The sequence below is a fragment of the Oryctolagus cuniculus genome, chromosome 15 (genome assembly GCF_051225735.1).
Source record: "Oryctolagus cuniculus isolate XC-2025 breed Fujian yellow rabbit chromosome 15, ASM5122573v1, whole genome shotgun sequence".
Lineage (NCBI taxonomy): Eukaryota > Metazoa > Chordata > Mammalia > Lagomorpha > Leporidae > Oryctolagus > Oryctolagus cuniculus.
This window is the reverse complement of record NC_142881.1, coordinates 16,298,715-16,320,852: the sequence shown is the minus strand read 5'-3', so window position 1 is coordinate 16,320,852 and position 22,138 is coordinate 16,298,715. Positions and strand designations below refer to the sequence as shown.

General features: G+C 39.9%; 1 protein-coding gene across 1 annotated transcript in view; it reads left to right on the top strand.

Annotated features, from left to right (window-relative positions):
* NHLRC2 (NHL repeat containing 2) overlaps window positions 1-22,138 on the top strand; it is a 66,128-nt gene that overhangs the window by 28,678 nt on the left and 15,312 nt on the right. Inside the window, exons 5-8 of the mRNA XM_008270532.5 lie at window positions 3,771-3,900; window positions 14,774-14,873; window positions 19,386-19,617; window positions 20,200-20,322. Coding sequence (XP_008268754.4) covers window positions 3,771-3,900; window positions 14,774-14,873; window positions 19,386-19,617; window positions 20,200-20,322 — 585 coding nt within the window. The remainder of the gene's footprint in view (window positions 1-3,770; window positions 3,901-14,773; window positions 14,874-19,385; window positions 19,618-20,199; window positions 20,323-22,138) is intronic.

Sequence of the window (22,138 nt, the reverse complement as noted above, 5' to 3'; positions counted from 1 at the left end):
TGTGGCGTAGTTGGTTAAGCCATCACATGTGACACCAGCATCTCATAGGAGTGCTGGTTCAGGGCTCAGCTGCTCTACTTGCAGTCCAGCTCCATGCTAGCGTGCCTGGGAAAGCAGCAGAAGATGGCTCAAGTGCTTGGACTCCTGTCACCCTCATGGGGCACCCAGATGGAGTTTCAGTCTCCTGGCTTTGACCTGTTGAAGCTATTTGGGGAGAAACCAGTGGATGAAAGATCTTTTTCTCTCTCTTTGTATTTGTCTCTCGCCCACTCTCTCTCTATAACTCTGCCTTTCAAATAAATAATTTTTAAAATAAGGATTATATAATATTGTTAAATGCATTTTCTACATTTTTTGAAATAAATATATAATTTTTTATCCTTGGTCTGTTAGTGTCATGAATTATATTAATTGATTCTTTTGGTATTGAACCATCATTTTATTCATGAGGTAAACCTTATGTAATCATGAATTTTTTAAAAAATCAAATTATATTTGGTTATCTAAAATTATGATATTTAAAAATTTGTGTTCATAAATTATGATTTATAATAATTTTATGAATTTATAATTTATTGTAACTGTTCACATCTGGTATAGGAATAAGGGTAACACTGACCTGATCAAATGAGCTAGTTTCATTCTTTTTCTGTTTTTTGGCTGCCTAATATAGGAATTACCACTTTTTGAACATTTGTTAGACTTCACTTATAACTTTACCTTGACCTGATGCCTTCTGTCAAAGGAATTTTTCATTATGTCAATTTCTGTAATATATTTCTTAAATCAAGATCTGTTTTGTAGGGCCCATCCCTAGCTACCTATTGCATTTTTTTTCTTCCTGTTGCATTTTCATAGTTTGAGTTCAATAAAAATAATAGATAAGTATAAACTGATAAGTTTGTTTTATAATTTCAGGAGTTATAGAGCAGGCATTGAAGAATAATGCAAAAAGTTATTGTTAAAATAAATCACCAGAGTTACAGAATAAGGGATGATAACCATATATGATTGCTTTACTAGACTTGGAAAAAAATTGGAACAATTTAATACCTATTCAGGCAAGCATGAAATGAAACTGGATGCCCTCAGTATGATAAAAGGTGTTGGTAAAAACCAGCAGCTTCATTTAATGCAAGATATTGACTGCTTTCTCCTAAGATTGGGAACAATTGTATTGAAGTCCTGGCCTTTGCAATAGGACAAGAAAGAGAAATAAAAGGCATACAGGTTGAAAACAAGCTATCTTTCAAAAAAATTGATTTTTTTGAAAAGCAGCATTGCAGGGAGAGAGAGAGCATGTGTGCACAAGCACACGCCTCCATGTGCTGATTCCCTCCCCGGTGGCCACAGTGATCAGGGTTGGACCGAGCTGAAGCCGGCATCTCCTTCCAGGTCTCCCATTTGGTGGCAGGGACCCAGATACTTGGGTCATCCTACACTAGTTTTCCAGGCACATTAGCAGGGTGCTAGATCAGAAGCACAGCAGCTGGTACTCGAACAGTTACTCGTATGGGTTCCTGATGTCACAGCCCGCTACACCTCAACACCAGCCCAGGATAATTGTCTTTATTTGCCTTTGACGTGTCATGTATGTAGACGATGTTAAGAAATCTACAAAATAGCTACTAAAGTTAATAAGTGAATTTAGGAAGACTACAGACTGTAAAGGCCATATAAAAAGATCAGCTATATTTTTACTTAGTAGTAGTAATTGGAAATTGGAATTTAAAAATTCTATTTACAATAGCAATAAAAACAGAGTACTTAGAATTAATTAAACAGGCCGGCGCCGCGGCTCACTAGGCTAATCCTCCACCTAGCGGCGCCGGCATACCGGGTTCTAGTCCCGGTCGGGGTGCCGGATTCTGTCCCGGTTGCCCCTCTTCCAGGCCAGCTCTCTGCTGTGGCCTGGGAAGGCAGTGGAAGATGGCCCAAGTGCTTGGGCCCTGTGCCCCATGGGAGACCAGGAGAAGCACCTGGCTCCTGGCTTTGGATCAGTGCAGTGCACCGGCCGCAGCGCGCCGGCCGCGGCTGCCATTGGGGGGGTGAACCAACGGCAAAGGAAGACCTTTCTCTCTGTCTCTCTCTCTCACTGTACACTCTGCATGTAAAAACAAACAGAAAAAAAAGGATGAGCCACAGCTGTCAGAAAATATGAATAAAAATCCACACGACAGGGATGGGCATTTGGCCTAGTGGTAACAGACACAGATTAGGACGTCCACATGCCACATTGGAGTACCTGGATGTGAGTCTTGGCTCTACTGAAGTGATTGAGTTCTTACTACCCACGTGGGGAACATGGACTGAGTTCTCTATTCCTTACGCTATTTGAGGAGTAAACCAGCAGATGTCTCCCTCTGTCTCTATGCCTGCCAAATAAATAAGTTTGTTTTTAAATTCACAAATCAAGGGATTAGTATTCATGATATATAATTGAAAAATGAGGGGCCGGTGCCGCGGCTCACTAGGCTAATCCTCCACCTGCGGCGCCAGCACCCTGGGTTCTAGTCCCAATCAGGGCACCGGATTCTGTCCCGGTTGCTCCTCTTCCAGTCCAGTTCTCTGCTGTGGCCCCAGAGTGCAGTGGAGAAGTGCTTAGGTCCTTGGGCCCTGCACCTGCATGGGAGACCAGGAGGAAGCACCTGGCTCTTGGCTTCGGATCGGCGCAGCACGCTGGCTATACCGGCCACTTGAGGGGTGAACCAACGGAAAAAGGAAGACCTTTCTCTGTCTCTTTCTCTCTCACTGTATAACTCTGCCTGTCAAAAAACAAAAAAAGAAAAAGAAAAAGGACAACCCAATAAAAATGCAGGCCAAAATTTGAACATTTTTCAAAAGACAATATAAGGATGACCAACCACAAGCACATAAAAGTTCAACATCATGAGTGAAAAAGGGTAAATTAAAATCATAATGGTTTGCTGATCTTTTATTGACAGTGTTTTGATGTCTGTAGTTTAATTTGAAATGCACCAAAATTATAAATTAAATTGAGGGACTGATACCTGGGTAAAATATGTGGTAAAGCAAATTAGTACAGTGTTGATAATAGAATCTAACGAGATGGTAGGTATCTGGACGCTTACCGTAAAATTCTTTTAGTTTTTCTGTATGTTTGCATGGTAAAATATTGGGTCAGGGATCTTAGAAGTTGCAAGCAGAGCGTCTGCTCTTTCTAATGAAGTGCTTTAGTTTTGCAGTTCATGAACTGGTCTCAAGCATGTCCTAGAACTGACTGTCAACAAGTCCTTGCTGCCTTAGCGATGGGGTCTTGGGAAAGCAAATTAACAATCTGTGGCTCAGTTTTCTTGAATCAAAACTACAGTCATTGGGTTGTGATGAGGCCTGCTGCCTGGCTGGCTGGGCTCACTCTTGGATCAGTGCTTGGCACATATTAAGTCCTATATGTATCAGTTACCAGCTGAGCATAATTGAAATATGTACATTGAAAATTTTAAACATTTTGCTAGATTATGTCTTAAAGTTTCGCTTCCTGTTAAAGTATTTTCTAGTTAAGATAAAGTCAGCAGCAGTGTTAGTGGAGGCATGGTGGGGAGAAAGAAGAGGAAAGTGGGGGAGTGGACAGGTGGGGAATTGAGTAGGACTAATTCTGTGCATTTGAATAACAGGTTCACCCTGTAGTTAGCAGTTTCAAAAAACATTCTATTGTAGATCTTCTACATGTTCTATTGGAAATATTCACATACCAAAAGAAAAATGAAAAGCAACTTGGATTGCATAAAACATTCTTTAAATTCCCATAGATTGACCTGCAAGCTGAGAAGGTGAGCACTGTGGCTGGCATTGGAATTCAAGGAACAGATAAAGAAGGAGGAGCAGAAGGGGAGCAGCAGCCCATTAGCTCCCCCTGGGATGTGACGTTTGGAACATCAGGTGAGTACCCTGTTAACAGTGAATGTAAGTAAACTGTGCTCCCCCTGGGATGTGACGTGTGGAACATCAGGTGAGTACCCTGTTAATATTCAATGTAAGTAAACTGTGCTGGATAAATGCAGAATAATTAAATTTTCATGAGATACTCACTTGGATTTATTTTGCTAGTTATTTTATACTTTGATACCTATGGCTTGGGAGTTAGTGGTGTGAAAACAAAGGCATTAGTAATATTTACAAGACAGAATATATTCCTTTGTTTAACACCAAATGACATGTCACATGGGGGGTAGTGTATAGAGGACAGTAATTTCATCCTAGCTGCATCTGACAATTATGGAGTTCTAGTTATTCTTAAATTGAAGGAGTTACAGTTTCAGAATTTCAAAAGGTGATTTATGAACTATAACACTCTAGTTTACTCTAGTTTGAAAAAAAATACAACTCAAAAAGGCAACTGCTTTTGTTTAGATCTTAAAAATTCGTGAATTATTTAAATAGGATAGCTTCTGTTGAGCAGTTACTGAATTATGTTGATATTGATAATGAAGCTTATATTAATTTTATCATTTCTGATACCTGTATTAATTGACTAAAATCCAGGACTTCTTGTTAGTACCCTTATTTTTCATTGTCTCTGCGATGTTAAGATGATTATCTGCATGTCTAAATCAGATGAATGAAGAAAGCAGACCGCATTGAAGATGAATTTGAGAACTAAATGGTTGTGTGGTCATAATGTATTTGAAAAGTGACTAAGTACTAGCTTAGTTGATGGCTTTACATTTCAGATTACTCTTATGATGCCAATTTGGTTACAATTCAAAGATTTTCTTTAATTTATTAACTTTTATAAATCTTGCTACCATTGCCATTTATAGAAAAATAAACTTTTATGTTAGAAATTGTTAAAAAAATTCTAAAAATACTTAAGAAATATAAATGTTCATTTTTAAGCCAATGTTCTGATGTGGGAATAAAGCCTTTTCAATTCTTGAAACAACTCCTGATAGTTTTTCCTTAAAGTGTGGTGAAACTTTAAAACCCTTGAATGAAATCCACTAGGTTTTTATGAAAAAGAAATTTTTTTTTAAGATTCTTTGGAAAGGCAGATTGAGTGACAGAGGGGGAGAGACACAGAGCTCTTCTGTTTTCTGATTCACTCTCCAAATGGCAGTAATAGCTGGGGCTGGGCCAGGCCAAAGTCTGGGTTTCCCACTGGGGAGGCAGGAACTCAAGTATCGAGCCATCATCTGCTGCTTTGCAGGTGCGTAAGTCGGGAGCTGAATCGGAAGCAGAGTAGTGGAGACTCAGCCATCGCTCAGATACGGAATACAGGCGTCTCGGGTGGAGGGGTACATGATGGTACACGTGGTTTAAATAGATGTGGGACTAAACACAACTTGGAGGAGACTTATCTGAAAAAATTGTTTGCCTTTTAAACAGTTAAATTTTTTAATATTTTAAAAATTTCATGGAGTATTTATAATTCAACCATCATTATGAATGGAAGAGAGGATAGAATTAACAGGAGGTACTGTGATACCTTTGTACTTATTAATGGGCTGCTCTGCCGTGTAAGTAGACCACAGCTACACACTGCAGCATGGACAGATATCAGAGTCTTTAAATGTTTTAAAATATAAATTTAAAATAATTTAAAATTAAAATTTAAAATTAAAATAAATTAAAAAAATTTTTTTTAATTTATTTTTATTTATTTGAAAGGCAGAGAGAGAAAAGAAAAATCTCTCTGCCAGTTTTATTCCTCACATGCCCACAATAAATGGGACTGTGCCAGGCTGTTCTCTGGCTTGCATAGTTTTCCACAGGAGATCTGCTTTGATTTTTTTCCTCTTGTTTCTTTACATGTAAAATATGTTTTTTTCTCTTGTTGCCTTCAAGATTTTATCTTTGGTGTTCAGCAGTGTGCCTGATATATCCAGGGGTTAACCTGTTGGAGTTCTTGAATCAATGGTTTGATGTCCTGGGAGCCAGGAACTCCATCTAAGTCTCCCTAATGGGTGGCAGGGAATCAAATACTTGAGCCATCGCCTGCTGCCTTTCAGGATGCACATTAGAAGGCAGCTGGTATCAGAAACAGAACTAGAACCCAAACTTAGGCACTCCAGTATGGCATATGGCATTCTAAGCTGTGTTTTAACCACTTCAGCAGAAGCCCATCCCAGAGTATTTTTGAGTGAGAAAATCAAGTTATGTATAAAACCTACAATGTAGTTTTTTTTAGAAAATGCAGTAGTGGTCAAGACAGAACAGACATGACAATATTAAAAAAAGTAAAGTGAAAAATAAAATTAAAAAATAATACCTGAATAGTTAACTGTGCCATTACAGTGATAAAAACATAAAAATAATTGGCATAACATGATGTTTTCAAAAGTGTTTCATCTTCGTTCATTTTTCTTTTTTATTGTTGCTCTAAATATGGTTGTAAATAAGTTCTCTTCATCATATGCCAAAAATAGTTACTAAGTATAATGAGTTTATTTTTTAACATGTACCTTGTGGATTGGGTCTGTGTCAACTGCACTCAAGCAAACAATAATCTGAAAGATGTTTTATCATGAAAATCAAAACCCCTGCCAGTCTCTAAGCACTTCAGACTTTACCTGATTTAGAATCATTTATAGAAAGGATAATGTGCCTGATTTCCATTAGCCTTCCTTCACCCTTTAATCAGCATTTTCCCTAGGTCGAAATTTAGCTTTTCTTATATAACCTTTAATGGGTGACATCCAGCTATTTAGCCTGCTTGTCTGATAATCTACAGTGTCGGTCCTTGTGTGCTTAGATGATGTACTTCTGTGACTTCCATTAATGTGCTATAAAATAGCATGAAGTACTTGTGCTTTAGAAATAATCAGATGATAAAATTTTGAAGGAATAAATTTTATTCAATTAGTGCATTTTTATTTGGGAAAACAGTTGTATGTTTCTATCCAAAATTTCTAAAATTATCTTGGTGTTAAATTAGTTAATTAGATTAATGAGGTATGATTTACATAAAGTAAAATTTACCCTCTTTGGGTTTAGACTTATAGTTCTGTGACTCTGACAGATCTATACAGTCTTCTAATTTTCCACAATGATGATACAGAACATTTCCTTCATCCCCTGAAGCTCTGTCAAGATCCTCTGTTCTGCCTCCCCCACCATCCCGCTACCCACTCCAGCCGCTGTAGAGGTGTAGTTCTACATAGTATTTCTGGCTTCTCCATTTAACATAATGCTTTTGAAATTGATTCCTGTTCCCTGTATCAATAGTTTGCTCTTTTTTATTGCCAAGTTGTAGTCCATGGTATACTATAATATATTCATTTGGGGGTGATAGACATTTTAGGTGTTTCTATATCCTGGTGATTATGAACAATAAATCTTCTGTAAACATTTGTCTATAAGTTTTTTTGTGATAATATATATTTACTTCCCTTGGGAAAAAATGCTTAGAAATGAGATTGCTGGGTCGTATGATAACTGTTATTTGTAATTTTACTTAAAACTGCCAGTTTTCCAGAATAGCTGTTTTCTTAGAATCCCCAGTGTCTGTGGGATTTAGGCTTCTGCCTAAAGAAGTTTCTCTAATGTTCCTTGAAACCCAGGTCTGCTGGCAGAGATTTCTCTCGGCTTTTTTCTGGTCTGCAAAGTATCAGCCTTCAGTTTTAAAGATACTTTTACTCTATATCTGTATGGACTGGTTTTTTTTTGTTTTGTTTTGTTTTTTTTCTTTTAAAACTTCAAGGCTATCACCCTGTTCTCTGGCTTGCATAGTTTTCTACAGGAGATCTGCTTTGATTTTTTTTTCTCTTGTTTCTTTACATGTAAAATATATTTTTTCTCTTGTTGCCTTCAAGATTTTATCTTTGATTTTTCAGCAGTGTGCCTGATATATCTAGGGGTTAACCTGTTGGAATTCTTGAATTAATGGTTCGGGTTTGATGTCCTTCATTATTTTCAATAAATCCTCACTTATTACCTCTTCAAATGTTTCTTCTGCTCCCTTCTCTCTTTGTTCTCTTTCTGGGACACTAGTTACCCATGTTTGAGATGATTTGGTATATTAGCTATCGACTCTTATTATTTCTTTTTATTTCACTCTTTGTTTCCCCCTTTTTATCAACTTGGTCACTTCCGTTGGTTTATCTTAGGATTACTCATTCTTCCCTCAGCTGTGTCTCGTCAGCTGAGACTGGAGAAGGAATTCCAGTATAAGCCCCCCCCCCCTTTTTTGATCGTTCTTCATCTTCCATTGTACTCTTTCTTGTAAATTCCATCTCTTTGCTGAAATTCCCCATCTATTTAGGCCATCCTTTATTCTAGTCTTTTAATATAGTGAGCATAGTTATTTCAAAATATTTGTCTAATAGTTCCAAATTTCAGATTTTCTCTGAGTCTGGGTCTATTGATTTCTCTTACCACTCAAAAGTTGTTAATTTTTTTTCTTGCTTTTATGTATGTCTTTTCATTCTGTGTGGAACTGTGGAGGCTGAAATCACTAGTATTTTTATGGCATCATTGTGAGGGTCTGCGTGAATTGGGTCAGAAGCTGAGCCGGGCCCGGTTTTGTTGATTGCTGTGGTCACTGTCAGCAAGCCTGGCCTTCAGATTCCACTACTGAGCTGCTGCTGTTGCCTCCTGAAGTGGCCTGAGCTGGGTGGGGTGGGTCAGGAGGGGGTTCACTGAGTGCTGAAGGCTTTTCTCAGTGCAATGGTCCCGGTCAGCCATCCCTGCTCGACTGACCTACAGTGTTCCCTTGCACTCTGACAGCTCCCCCAAGGATGGGCTGCTGCTCTGGTTACTCTGTACCGGGCTTGCCCTCGAGGATGGGGTTGTCCTCCATGTTTTGGTCAGCAGTAGTTCTTAGGAAGGCCCTGAATACCTGGAGGAAGGAAGGTGCAGAGCTTCTTCATGGGTCCTATCCCTCCTTCCTGCAGCAGCTGAACTCTGTCTTGTGTCTGTGATTGCTTTGGGCAGTGTCCAGCTTCTCTCCCAGCAGTGGGAGACCTCTGCTTGGAGTCTGGATGGCTCTGGGCAGAAGACAGTTCCCTGCCCCTCCCCAGGGGTAGAGAGTTTTCATCTGCTGTCCCCTGGCTGTAATTGTTCTTTTCCTGTTCCCTGAGGGATGACTTTTTTGCTTTTCCCTAGTGGCTTAAGGCTTTGCCTCATAGGAGATTTAGAGACTGGAAGGATGCTATTAAGAGGGTTCTAGTCATAGTTGCTTAAAATAACAGATATTTTTAAAGCTGAATTTTAAGTAATATTCATATTTCATTTGTTGATCTTATTCTTTTCTGAAAGTCTATGATCCTTATTGATAATTACAAGAAGCTTTACCTTCAAAAATATTTATTCCCAACCCACTTCCAGCTTTTGGCATTGTCTTTTTTTTTTTTTTTTTTTAATTTTTAATTTGTGACTGTCCAGTGTTAGAAATACTGAGTGGTTGAAGGAGCAAAACGAATGCCCCTACTCAGTGGTGCAGCTGTGTGCTCTGGATTGCTCTGATTCTTACTAGTTTCATGGACATTGTGAATACTGAGCCACTTTTTTTTTGTTATTTGTTTGTTTACTTTTTGAAACTCATGTTGTTTGCAAGAACAGACTCCGTAGCTCTCAGTGAAAGATGAGGCAGGGTGAAAACTTCTGGCGGTGGCTGTGCGCATGGGCTCTGAGACCAGACTGCCTGGGCTCCGTGTCTCAGAGCTGTGTGACTCTGAACAAGGTCTTTGGCCTCTGCGTGTCTCAGTTTCCTCATCTGAACTGAAGATACAAATAGTAACTACTCAACGGCTTATGAGAGTATTATAAGAATTAACAGAACGGTGCCTGGTGCGTAGAAAGTACTATTTAAGTGCTTGCTGTTATCATTGTTTGCTGTAAAACAGAGTTTTGTCATAAAAGTCACCAAGAGATGCAAAAAGGGGAAGTCAAGGGACTGGAAAATACACTTTTAGGAGATTACCCAACCACTGTGGAACACTCCAAGGGGCTACAGAAAGATAGACAGGGGTTAACTCAGCTATAAATTCTGCAGCAAGAAGCTAGCTGTGGGTACATTCGATCAAATTCCTGAAAATGCCCTGGTATACTTGAAGCCAGAGCCAAATCCATGGATCAGAGGCAGAAGGTGGAAGGAAATGGGTCTAAGCAGAGAACTGGACAGAACACAAACTCAGCTTCCACAGTTCTTTCAGTCTTAACCAGAGCACCTGTGATCCTGAGTTGGATTTGCTAGTGAGACTCACATTCAAGTTTAGCCATGTGGATTTCAGTGAATTATTTAAATTTGAATTTCTGTTTCTTTATATAATGAAGGTGACGCTAATAAGACTTAGAATTGTTACGTAAAAGGAAGTAAACTGCGCAGTAGTGCTCAGCTCAGTGCCTTGACCAAAAAGTGTTCTGGACGGTTATCATTATCACCACCAACCCCAGTTGGTATGGAACCCTCAACACCCCAGTCTTGGCCTGAGCCAGCCTCTGCTTCAATACATTTTCTCATTCTTTGGGCTTCTAAAGGTAGTGGGACACAAAGACCAAGAACAGGCTGGCGCCACTGCTCACTAGGCTAATCTTCCACCTGCGGCGCTGGCACCCTGGGTTCTAGTCCCGGTCGGGGCACCGGTTTCTTTCCCGTGTGCTCTTCTTCCAGTCCAGCTCTCTGCTGTGGCCCGGGAGTGCAGTGGAGGATGACCCAAGTCCTCGGGCCCTGCACCCGCATGGGAGACCAGGAGAAGCACCTGGCTCCTGGCTTTGGATCAGCACGGTGCGCTGGCCGCAGCGTCCATTGGAGGGTGAACCAATGGAAAAGGAAGACCTTTCTCTGTGTGTGTCTCTCTCTCTCACTGTCCACTCTGCCTGTCAAAAAAAAAGAAAAAGAAAAGAAAAGAAAACAAAGACCAAGAACAAATAAATGCTTATATTTTATTACTGAAGCTCAGCTACATTAATGGGAGAACTAGATAAGGAGGCCAAATTTGGTCTTTCAGTCAGATACACACTAGTACGAGTCTAGCTAAATCTGCATAACTCGCCCTTCCCAGATTTTCTTACACTAGGATATGCATATGGAAGAGGCCATGATCAGGATGGGAATGAGTGGCAGATCAGGTAGGAGGTAATCCTTGCAGTAATTGGTGGTTTAGATCAAGGTCAAAGAGGTAACAATTGGCCGGATTCCAGACAGCCAACAGAATTTGCTGATGAGTGCTTTGTGGCATGTTACAGAAAGGGGAATTAAGGATGACTCCAGGGTTTATGGCCTTAGAAGCTGAAAGAATGGAGTCATTTTATCTTAATTGTTGATGCCTTGTCCATTTGTTATCTATCACTGGCCAAGGCTCACTTTTCAATGAGAGTAAGTTGCGTAAAAACCTGTGGTTCTTCCCAAAGTAATGCTCAGTGCAAAGGCTTATGTACATATTCTGCTAAATTACCCTCAGGTATTTGGTGGGTTCTAATGCCATTATAAAGTGTGTTTTCTGTTTGTTTGCTGGTATAGAAGTAGGATTCATTCTTGCTCACTGACCTTACATGCACAGGAATTTTCATGAATTGTGATAGTCCTTCTGTAAAATGTTAAAGATTTTCTATGTATGCAATCATGTCATCTGCTGATAATTAGAATTTATTTATGATCTGTGGTTTTTACTTCTTTTTCCTACTTTGTTACACAAGCTAGACCCTCTATATGATGCTAAGCAGAGGTGTTGATAGTAGGTATGTTTTCCTCATTTCTTAGGAAATGTTTGCAGTGTTTTACTTTTAAATGTGATGTTTGCTATAGGTTCTTTAGAAAAAATACTTTTTCTCAAATTAAGTAAGTTGTATTCTCAGCCCTAAAGGCATTCGGATCTGGCTGAAAAGCCCATGAGAGTATTTCAGGCATGGAAAGCCAAAACACTCTGGCAAAAAGATCTCTGTGAGATCCCAGTGGAAAGAACAAGTCTTCAAAGAAGGAGGTACCTTTCTCTGAAGGGAGGAGAGAACCTCCACTTTGACTATGACCTTGTCTAAACAAGATAAGAGTCGGAGAACTCAGAGGGCTTCCATAGCCTTGGAAACTCATGACTGGAGCATAGGGAGATTACTGATGCCATAGACAGGAGTGTCAATTGGTAAAGTCAACAACAGGAGTCACTGTGCACTTACTCCTCATGTAGGATCTCTGTCCTTAATGTGCTGTGCATTGAGATTTAATGCTATAACGAGTACTCAAACAATATATTTCACTTTGTGTTTCTATGGGGGTGCAAACTGTTGAAATCTTTACTTAATGCATACTAAACTGATCTTCTGTAAAAAAAAAAAAAGAAAAAAAAAAAGAAATTATCAATTCCCAACTTGACTCTCACTGGGATTAAACATGACAATAGGTCTGATCTGATTTCATCATCATTTAAAAAAATCATCTATTATTTTTCACTTTATGTTTCTGTGTGGGAGCAAACTGTTGAAATCCTTACTTAATGTATACTAGGCTGATCTTCTGTATATTAAGATAATTGAAAATGAATCTTGATGTGAATGGAAGGGGAGAGGGAGTGGGAAAGGGGAGGGTTATGGGTGGGAGGGACGGTATGTGGGGGAAGCCATTGTAATCCATAAGCTGTACTTTGGAAATTCATATTCATTAAATAAAAGTTAAAAAAAAAAAGTAAGTTGTATTCTGATCCTGCTTTGCTAAGAGTTTTTTTTTGTCATGAATGGAAACTTGTTATAGATAATGGCAAATTTTACTTGTATATGAGTTCTCAACTCTGTAAGATCTCCAAACCCCTTTCCTGTAACAAATTATTTGAAAAGCTTCCTTTACCATACCTAAATTCATAAGTAATGTAATTCACCAACATGCACATATTTTTCTTTTAAAAAATTTACATAGCTTTTAAGCATAAAAGTATTTTGTAATAATGTACTCCTTATGTAAATGTTCTAGGATGACTGTAGTGTCCCCTGTCCATGGGGGATACTTCCCTTGGGATGCTGTAGAATTCAGATCCAGATTCATTATATGATCATGGCTAATATTTGAGCATTGTCATCTCCAAGCCTTGTTTTGTGTGCGTCACATGTGTCCATCTTTCATGGAATGTCACTTATCTCTAACATACCAGATAATGCTTTATTGACTTAGGTTTCTTATTTATTCTAATAGTCCCACTTTGTGGCCCTAGAATGACCAGAAGAGCAATGCGTATGTTAAAAACTAATTATGGAAAGCTTTATTTATATGTAGTTTGAAGGCAGTTAGGCAGTGACTTCCCAGATTATATGACATCCTTGTCACTTTTAGTACAGTTTAATTTTACAAACATAATTGAGTATGAAAAAGTAAAAAATAAATTTTTTTTTAGCTTTATCAGATAGTGTTAAAAACAGGCAGCGTGTGAAATGATTAAGGGTGTAGGTTTTTCTCTCAGGCTGCCTTGGTTCAGATTCCAGTTCTGTAATTTACTGGTTCCGTGATCCTGGCAAGTTACCTAACCCTCCTCAGCCTTGGTTCCTTCATTTGTAAACTGTGCCTACTAATAGTACTTACCTCGTTGCTTTTGTGATCCAGAGCCAGAAGCCAAGAATTCTATCCAGGCTCCCAGTAGCAGGGGTCCAACTGCTTGAAATATTACCTGCTACTCTCCAGGTTCTGTCCACACTGGCAAGAAACTAGAATCAGGAGTGGAGTCAGAGATCAAACCCAGGCATTCTAATATGAGACGCGAGCATCTTAACTGTTAGCCACCACCAAATAATGATGTTTCAACATTTTTTATTTATTTTATTTTATTTGAAAGGAAGGCAGAGAATTAGATTGTCCATCTGCTGATTTACTCCCCAAATACCCTCAACAGTCAGACCTGGAACTCAGGCTAGGTCTTCTTCCACACTGGTGGCAGGGGCTGAGTACTTGGACCATGTTTCACTGCATTCTCAGGTGATTAGCAGGAAGCTGGATTGGAAGCAGAGTTGCCGGGGTCAAACTGGCATTCCAGTATAGAATGCTGGCATAGCAAGTGGTAACCTTACCCTACAATGCCAACCCTGCCAACATAAATTTTTTTTAAAAGATTCATTTATTTATTTGAGAGGCAGAGTTAACAGAGGGAAGAAGATACAGAGAGAGAGAAAGGTCTTCCATCTCCAAATAGCCACAACATCTGGAGCTGGGATGATCCAAAGCCAGTAGCCAGGAGCTTCTTCTGGGTCTCCCATGTGAGTGCAGGGGCCCAAGCACTTGGGCCATCCTCCACTGCTTTCCCAGGCCATTAACAGAGAGCTGGATCAGAAGAAGAGCAGCCAGGACACTAACAAGCATCCATATGGGATGCTGATGATGCACATTAATTTTTAAATAGCTATTTTGATTTGTGTCTAAGTCACAAATTTAATACTGTGGCACCAATATATATTTCTTAAGTTCTTAAAACATACAGTTCTTTCATTGAAATTGTTCAAAGAACCAGTTACTTAAGAATATATCTTAGATGATAAGAGCTCAGTATTTGACTGGTAAAGAGTTTCTTTGAAGAGTATGCGTCAGCCTTTTTCTTCTGCCACATAAAATAAGAAATAAAATTTTTAAAAATATTGTAACCAGAGATACAGAAGAATGTGTTGCTATTAAGTATACTTTGGATTCCTGTGAAATACAGGTAAAATTATAAATCTAAAGAAACAGACCTTATACATAAAGATAACAGAAAATTTTCAAAACTGAAAACATTGCAGATGATCTTATTTTGTATCAAATGATTCATAAGCAATATTGTTATCGTTCATGGGTTTGGATTTCCGAAGCAATTGGAGTGTTCCTATTTACCAACTATGTATGTACTAATTGCTCTTTATTTTTCTAAAGGTTCAGAGGTCCAAAGAGATGACATTCTATGGATAGCCATGGCAGGGACCCATCAGATATGGGCACTCCTATTGGACTCTTGCAAACTGCCAAAGAAAAAGTAAGTGACTGTGTCTCTCTCCTTCCCTCCTTCCCTCCCTCTCTCTGTCTCTCCCTCCTTCCCTCCCTCTCTCTCTCCCTCCCTCTCTCCCTCTCTCCCTCCTTCCTCCCTCTGTCTCCCTCTCTGTCTCTTTAAGGATTATTTATTTGAAAGAGTTACAGAGAGAGAGAGAGAGTAAGAGTTCACTCCCCAAATGACCACAATAACTAGGGCTGGGCCAGGCTGAAGCCAGGAGCTTCATCCAGGTCTCCCATATGGGTGCAAGGGTCTAAATACTTGGGCCACCTTCCACTGCTTTCCCATACACGTTAACAGGGAACTAGATTGGAAGTGGAACAGCCAAGACTTGAACCAGTGCCCATATGGAATGCTGGCATCGCAGGCAGCAACTTAAACCTGCTGTACCACAGTGCCAGCACCTGTGTCTCTCTCTGTGTGGACTGCACTGCTTGGAATTTCTGGAAGTCCCTTTTCCATCCTTATGATACCCATTATTTGAGTTAGGATATGCGAGGTCATACTTGTGTAACAACCAACACAGATTCCCAGTGGCTTTAAACAGACTTATTTCTTGCCTGTCACACCGATGTGTCAGGGAGTACTACTCTGCCACTCAGGCTGACCAAGTGGCTGACGCCTGGAGCCTTGCCAGTCATCCTGGCAGAGTAAGAGGGAGGGGGTCGGTGAGTCAGTCACTGGCTCTTACAGCTCCTATGACACCTACTCAAAAGTGACACATATCACTTCTCACATCTCATCACCCAGTCTTTCTTTTTTTTTTTTTTAAGATTTATTTATTTATTCGAAAGGCAGAATTACAGAGAGAGAGAGGGAGTGACAGAGAGAGAGAGAGATCTCTCTGGTGGTTCACTCCCAAATGGCTGCAATGGCCTGAGACAGACCAGACTGAAGCCAGGAGCCAGGAGCTTCTTCCAAGGTCTCCCATGCGGGTACAGGGCTCAAGGACTTGGGCCATCCTCCACTGCACTCCCGGGCCATAGCAGAGAGCTGGCCTGGAAGAGGGGCAACCGGGACAGAATCCGGCGCCCCAACCGGGACTAGAACCCGGTGTGCCGGCGCCACAAGGCGGAGGATTAGCCTATTGAGCCATGGTGCCGGCTCCAATTTGTATCCCTTTAATTTCTTTTTCTTGCCTAATAGCTCTGGCTAAAACTTCCAGAACTATATTGAATAGCAGTGGTGAGAGTGGGCATCCCTGTCTGGTACCAGATCTCAGTAGAAATGCTTCCAACTTTTCCCCATTCAATAGGATGTTGGCCTTGGGTTTTTGATAAATTGCTTTGATTGTATTGAGGAATGTTCCTTCCATACCCAGTTTGCTTAGAGTTTTCATCATGAAAGGGTGTTGTATTTTATCAAATACTTTCTCGGCGTCTATTGAGATAATCATATGGTTTTTCTTCTGCAGTCTGTTAATGTGGTGTATCACATTGATTGTTTTGGGCACATTGAACCATCCCTGCATACCAGGGATAAATCCCACTTGGTCTGGGTGGATGATCTTTCTGATGTGTTGTTGCATTCTATTGGCCAGAATTTTATTGAGGATTTTTGCATCTATGTTCATCAGGGATATTGGTCTGTAATTCTCTTTCAGTGCTGCATCTTTTTCCGGCTTAGGAATTAAGGTGATGCTGGCTTCATAGAAAGAATTTGGGAGGATTCCCTCTTTTTCGATTGTTCTGAATAGTTTGAGAAGAATTGGAGTTAGTTCTTCTTTAAATGTCTGGTAGAATTCATCAGTGAATCCATCTGGTCCTGGGAATCTGGAAAACATTATGCTGAGTGAAATAAGCCAGTCCCAAAGGGACAAATATCATATGTTCTCTCTGATTGGTGACAACTAACTGAGCACCAAAAAGGAAACCTGTTAAAGTGAAATGAACACTATGAGAAAATGGTGACTTGATCAGCCCTTGCCCTGACTGTTGAAGAACAACTTAATACGTTATCCCTCTTAGTATTTTTTGTTTGTTTGTTCTACTTAATACTTTTGGTTGAATACTGTAGTCAATACACAGTTATTCTTAAGTGTTGAAACTTAACTGAAAAGTGATCGCTATTAAATATGAGTGGGAATAAGAGAGGGAAGAGATGTGCAATTCTGGACATGCTCAAGCTGACTTACCCCAAATGGTAGAATTAGAAACATACCAGGGGATTCCAATTCAATCCCATCGAGGTGGCATGTACCAATGCCATCTCACTAGTCCCAGTGATCAATTTCTGTTCACGATTGATCATAATGATAGAACTAAGAGCCAAAGGGAGCACATAAACAAGACTAGTGTCTGCAAATACTAGCTGATAGAATAAAAAAGGGAGAGAACAATCCAACATGCGAAGCGAGATACACAGCAGACCCATAGAATGGAAGATGTCCTAAACAGCACTCTGGCCTCAAAATCAGCCCTTAAGGCACGCGGATCTGGTTGAAAGCCCATGAGAGTATTTCAGGCATGGAAAGCCAAGACACTCTGGCAAAAAAAAAAAAAAAAAAAAAAAAAAAAAAAAAAAAACAAACAAACCTAAATGAAAGATCTCCACGAGTGAGATCCCAGTGGAAAGAACAGGTCATCAAAAAAGGAGGTACCTTTCTCTGAAGGGAGGAGAGAACTTCCACTTTGACTACGACCTTGTCTAAATATGATCAGAGTCGGTGAACTCAAAAGGCTTCTATAGCCTTGGCAACTCATGACAAGAGCCTAGGTTGATTACTGATGCCATAAACAAGAGTGTCAATTTGTTAAGTAAACAACAGGAGTCGCTGTGCACTTACTCCTCATGTAGGATCTTTGTCCTTAGTGTGCTGTACATTGAGATTTAATGCTATAACGAGTACTCAAACAGTATTTTTCACTTTGTGTTTCTATGTGGGTACAAACTGTTGAAATCTTTACTTAATGTATGCTAAACTGATCTTCTGTATATAAAGAGAATTGAAAATGAATCTTCATGTGAATGGAAAGTGGAGGGATGTGGGTGGGAGGGAAGTTATGGGGGGGGGGAGCCAATGTAATCCATAAGCTGTACTTTGGAAATCTATATTCATTAAATAAAGTTAAAAAAAATTCTAACCAAGAAAAAAAAAAAAAAAAGAGTGACGGCAGCACTCAGAGTGGGACAGGACTAGAGACAGAGGTCCCTGGAGGAGGTACTGCTGCTATCCCGGCAAGAGATGACAGCAGCCTGAGCACTGGGGTCAGCAGTAACGTTGCACGTGGGCATAACTATAAAAAGCAGGCAGAAGTGACCGCTTGCTGGAATACGCTGTTCTGGGTGGTGGCTGTTTTAGACATAGATGGTCAAGGGCTACCTAAATTTCCTAATAAGTAGAGTTGTCACTGTCATTCATAATAGGAAAATAGTCACTCTGATCACATTGTCTTGCCTCTTAACTTCTAGGAAGCTTTATTTAATATCAGTCTTCAGATGGTAATGACCCCTAACATTTTAGAAGTTACCTTCTTCCCCACTGTTTTATTTATTTAAGAGTGTTTCCTGCTTTAAAGTGTTAAGACTCCAAGTATATTTGGTCTGTGTGTTAGTTATTACATATATCCCTCTGGTTAACTTATTTTTATAAGTAAGTTTCTTGAATAAATGATGGTATTTTATGCATTGTGTATACCATTGCTTCTGTATCCTACTCCCTACTAACTTAGAGTTGGCCACATATCATTTTAGATATGTGACAGTCATTTTAGATTTTTGCACGTTGTGCCTTATTGAGAAATGATATTTGTAGTCTCCCATTTTGCATCCTAAGTCAACTTCTTCCCTTTCATGAACATAATACACTGCTTCTGCATTCCCTCTGGTGTAAACAAAGATATAAATATATAAAGCTTTCTCTGCATTACAAAAGGAATTATTGCAATAGCTGTTTAAATAGAAATTTTCCTAGTATATTAGAAATTGATCAGTTAAAGTAACATAATTATCTTGTACTGTTCTCTTAAAATTATAATACCTGAGGAATGTCTTTTAAAAACTATTCTTTAATTCCTTTGCTAGACTCTACTTTTAAATAAGAACACAAAACATTTTAATGAAATTTTATGTTTTACACTATCAAGATAATCTTTTTAGTTCCATTTTAGAAACTAATATTACATGAAGCTTGGAAGTCAAGAGGGTAAGGTAGGGAAATAACTATCTCATCAATAATCTGATCACTGTTATTACTTTATAATTCTCACCCTGTCAGGGATTTCCTGTCTGACTTTTGAGAGTAGTTTCAGTTTTATGTATTTTCAAAGAAAAATGAACAGATCCCTACACAGTGGCTAAATAATTCAACAATTAGAAAAAGCACAGTGAATGCTGATTTGCACAGTTTAACTAAGCCAAGATCACTAGTTTTTGTTTTTGCTTTTGTTTTTAACAGTGCCTATCACCAGTGATTCAGTCATTTGCATTCATGTGTTTAATAACTATAGTGGACACAACATACCACATGTTGACCCCATCTGTGAACTTGTCTTTTAGTGAATTAAAAAAGGGAACCTGTCTTCGGTTTGCTGGAAGTGGGAATGAAGAGAATCGAAACAATGCCTATCCTCACAAGGCAGGTTTTGCCCAGCCTTCAGGTCTTTCTCTGGCCTCTGAGGAGCCCTGGAACTGCCTTTTTGTAGCAGACAGTGAGAGCAGTACTGTGAGAACCATCTCGCTGAAGGATGGAGCCGTGAAGCATCTTGTCGGAGGAGAAAGAGACCCCACGGTAGGACATCACGTCACATGTGCGTTCAGACACTGACCACGCTGGCAGTTCCTGAAGTGTGGGGAGTTAATACAATTGAGGGGAGATCATTCTTGACCTATCCATGAGTTTCAGTGGAACTCAAACCGAAGGAAATGTGCACACAAAGAAATATAAATAACACGACCGTCTAGGAAAGTTAAACTGACTCTGCTTGATTGTATGTAAATGTTAAGGCTTCAGGGAGAAAGAAGGGATAAAATATTGATTACTGGAGAGACGAGAAAAATGTAAATTTGATGCTTGGCAGTGGATTGGAAAAAGCACTGCACTAGCAGACTTGGCCTATTCCTGATCGGTTACTGTGACCATTGTGAGTTACACTACAAAGCAGCACAGATTAATACAGGTTCTAAATTCTGTCATTTCTCACTGGTCTGAATCAAGAAAGCTCTATTTATATACCTAGCTCTATTCTTATGAAAATCAGATTTTCACCTTTAACTCCAATAGCAAATTCACCTATCTTAATTTTCACTTTATAGCCTAACAAAGCAGCATAAAAATCTTAATAACTGCGGTTTCTTTTAAAAAAAAAAATAGAATTTATTTGCTTTTGGTGATGCTGATGGAGTAGGAATCAACGCAAAACTCCAGCACCCACTTGGAGTAGCATGGGACAGCAAAAGGAATCTACTTTATGTGGCAGACTCCTATAATCACAAGGTGAGCCCTGACAAAATTATGTAACACCTTGCCTTTTGTATGTGCTATTTAAAGTGGTGAAAGACTTGTGGGCCTTCTCCAAGTGCCACTCTAAAATACAGAGAGGAACAGCAGTCTTTGACACCATATGTGACACCAGCTTGTTCTTTTCTTTTCTGGTCCTTTCTTTGCCAAGAAGAAGTTGTGATGGTACTCTGGGGAAGCACCAGTCCAATTCCAGGGGCTGTGATCCATCAAAACTGCTTTGTAATATGCTCAGTAGATAAAGGGGAGGCAGATAGCCGAGAAATCAATATGTTAACTAACAAATTTTCATTTTTAAGCTATTAAATAGATGCAGTGCCTGTTGGCAAATAATTCCATTTTTCAGCAGCATTTCCATTTTTGTCTATTCAGCTCTTTCATTTTTATTGCACTTTTTTTTAGAAAATCAGTAGATGGGGCCAGCGCCATGGCTCACTAGGCTAATCCTCCGCCTGTGGCGCCAGCACACCGGGTTCTAGTCCCGGTCGGAGCTCCAGATTCTGTCCTGGTTGCCCCTCTTCCAGGCCAGCTCTCTGCTGTGGCCCGGGAAGGCAGTGGAGGATGGCCCAAGTGCTTGGGTCCTGCACCCACATGGGAGACAAGGAGAAGCACCTGGCTCCTGGCTTTGGATCAGCGCAGTGCGCCAGCCACAGTGGCCATTGGAGGGTGAACCAATGGTAAAGGAAGACCTTTCTCTCTCTCTCTCTCTCTCTCTCTCTGTCTCTCTCTCTGTCTCTCTCTCTCACTGTCCACTCTGCCTGTCAAAAAAAAAAATCAGTAGATGGTAAATGTTAATTATTCATGATAAGAGACCATAAATTTAATGTAATTGGGATACAACTAATAATCAGTAAGTTTAAAAAAGGTAGAAAATCATCAAACAGTGCTAAATGCTCTTGAAAAAGCAGGTCACTGTGGGGCCAGTGTGGCATGGAGGGTTATGCCACCACCTGTGATGCCCATCCCATATGGGCACTGGTTCAGATCCCAGCTGCTCCACTTCTTTTTTTTTTTTTTTAATATTTATTTTATTTATTTGAAAGTTAGAGTTACACAGGGAGGGAGGGAGGGAGAGAGAGAGAGAGAGAGATCTTCCATGCACTTGTTCACTCTCCAGTTAGGTGCAACAGCTGGAGCCACACCAATCCAAAGCCAGGAATAAGAGGCTTCCTCCAGGTTTTCCCACGTGGATGCAGAAGCCCAAGGACTTGGGCCATCTTTTACTGCTTTCCCAGGACACAGCAGAGAGCTAGATCGGAAGTGGAGTAGCCAGAACTTGAACTGTCACCCATATGGGATGCCAGCACTGCAGGCAGCTGCTTTACCCATTACACCACAGTGCTGGCCCCTGCTCTACTTCTAATCCAGTTCCCTGCTAATGTGCCTGGGAAAGCACTGGAAGCCAGCACAAGTCCTTGGGCCCCTGTACCCATGTAAGAGACCTGGATGAAGCTCCTGGTTCCTGGTTTTGGCCTGCCCAGCCCCAGCCATTTTTGGCCATTTGGGGAGTGAGCCAGTGAATGGAAGATAATTTCTCTCTCTCTCTCTCTCTCTCTCTCTCTCTCTCTGTCTCCCTCTCTCTTGCTGTAACTCTGCCTTTCAATTAAATCCTTAAAAAAAAAAGTCACTTCACTTTTGGAAATGTGTCCCACTGTGAAGAAAAACAGTAACATTTAATTGTTTTTGATTCCAGATGCTTCATCAAAGATTGCTTCTAGAAGGCAAGATTTAACTGAGATTTTACAAAGCTTTTAGCCCTTAGAATGGAATATCTCTCATTAGACTGTGTAAT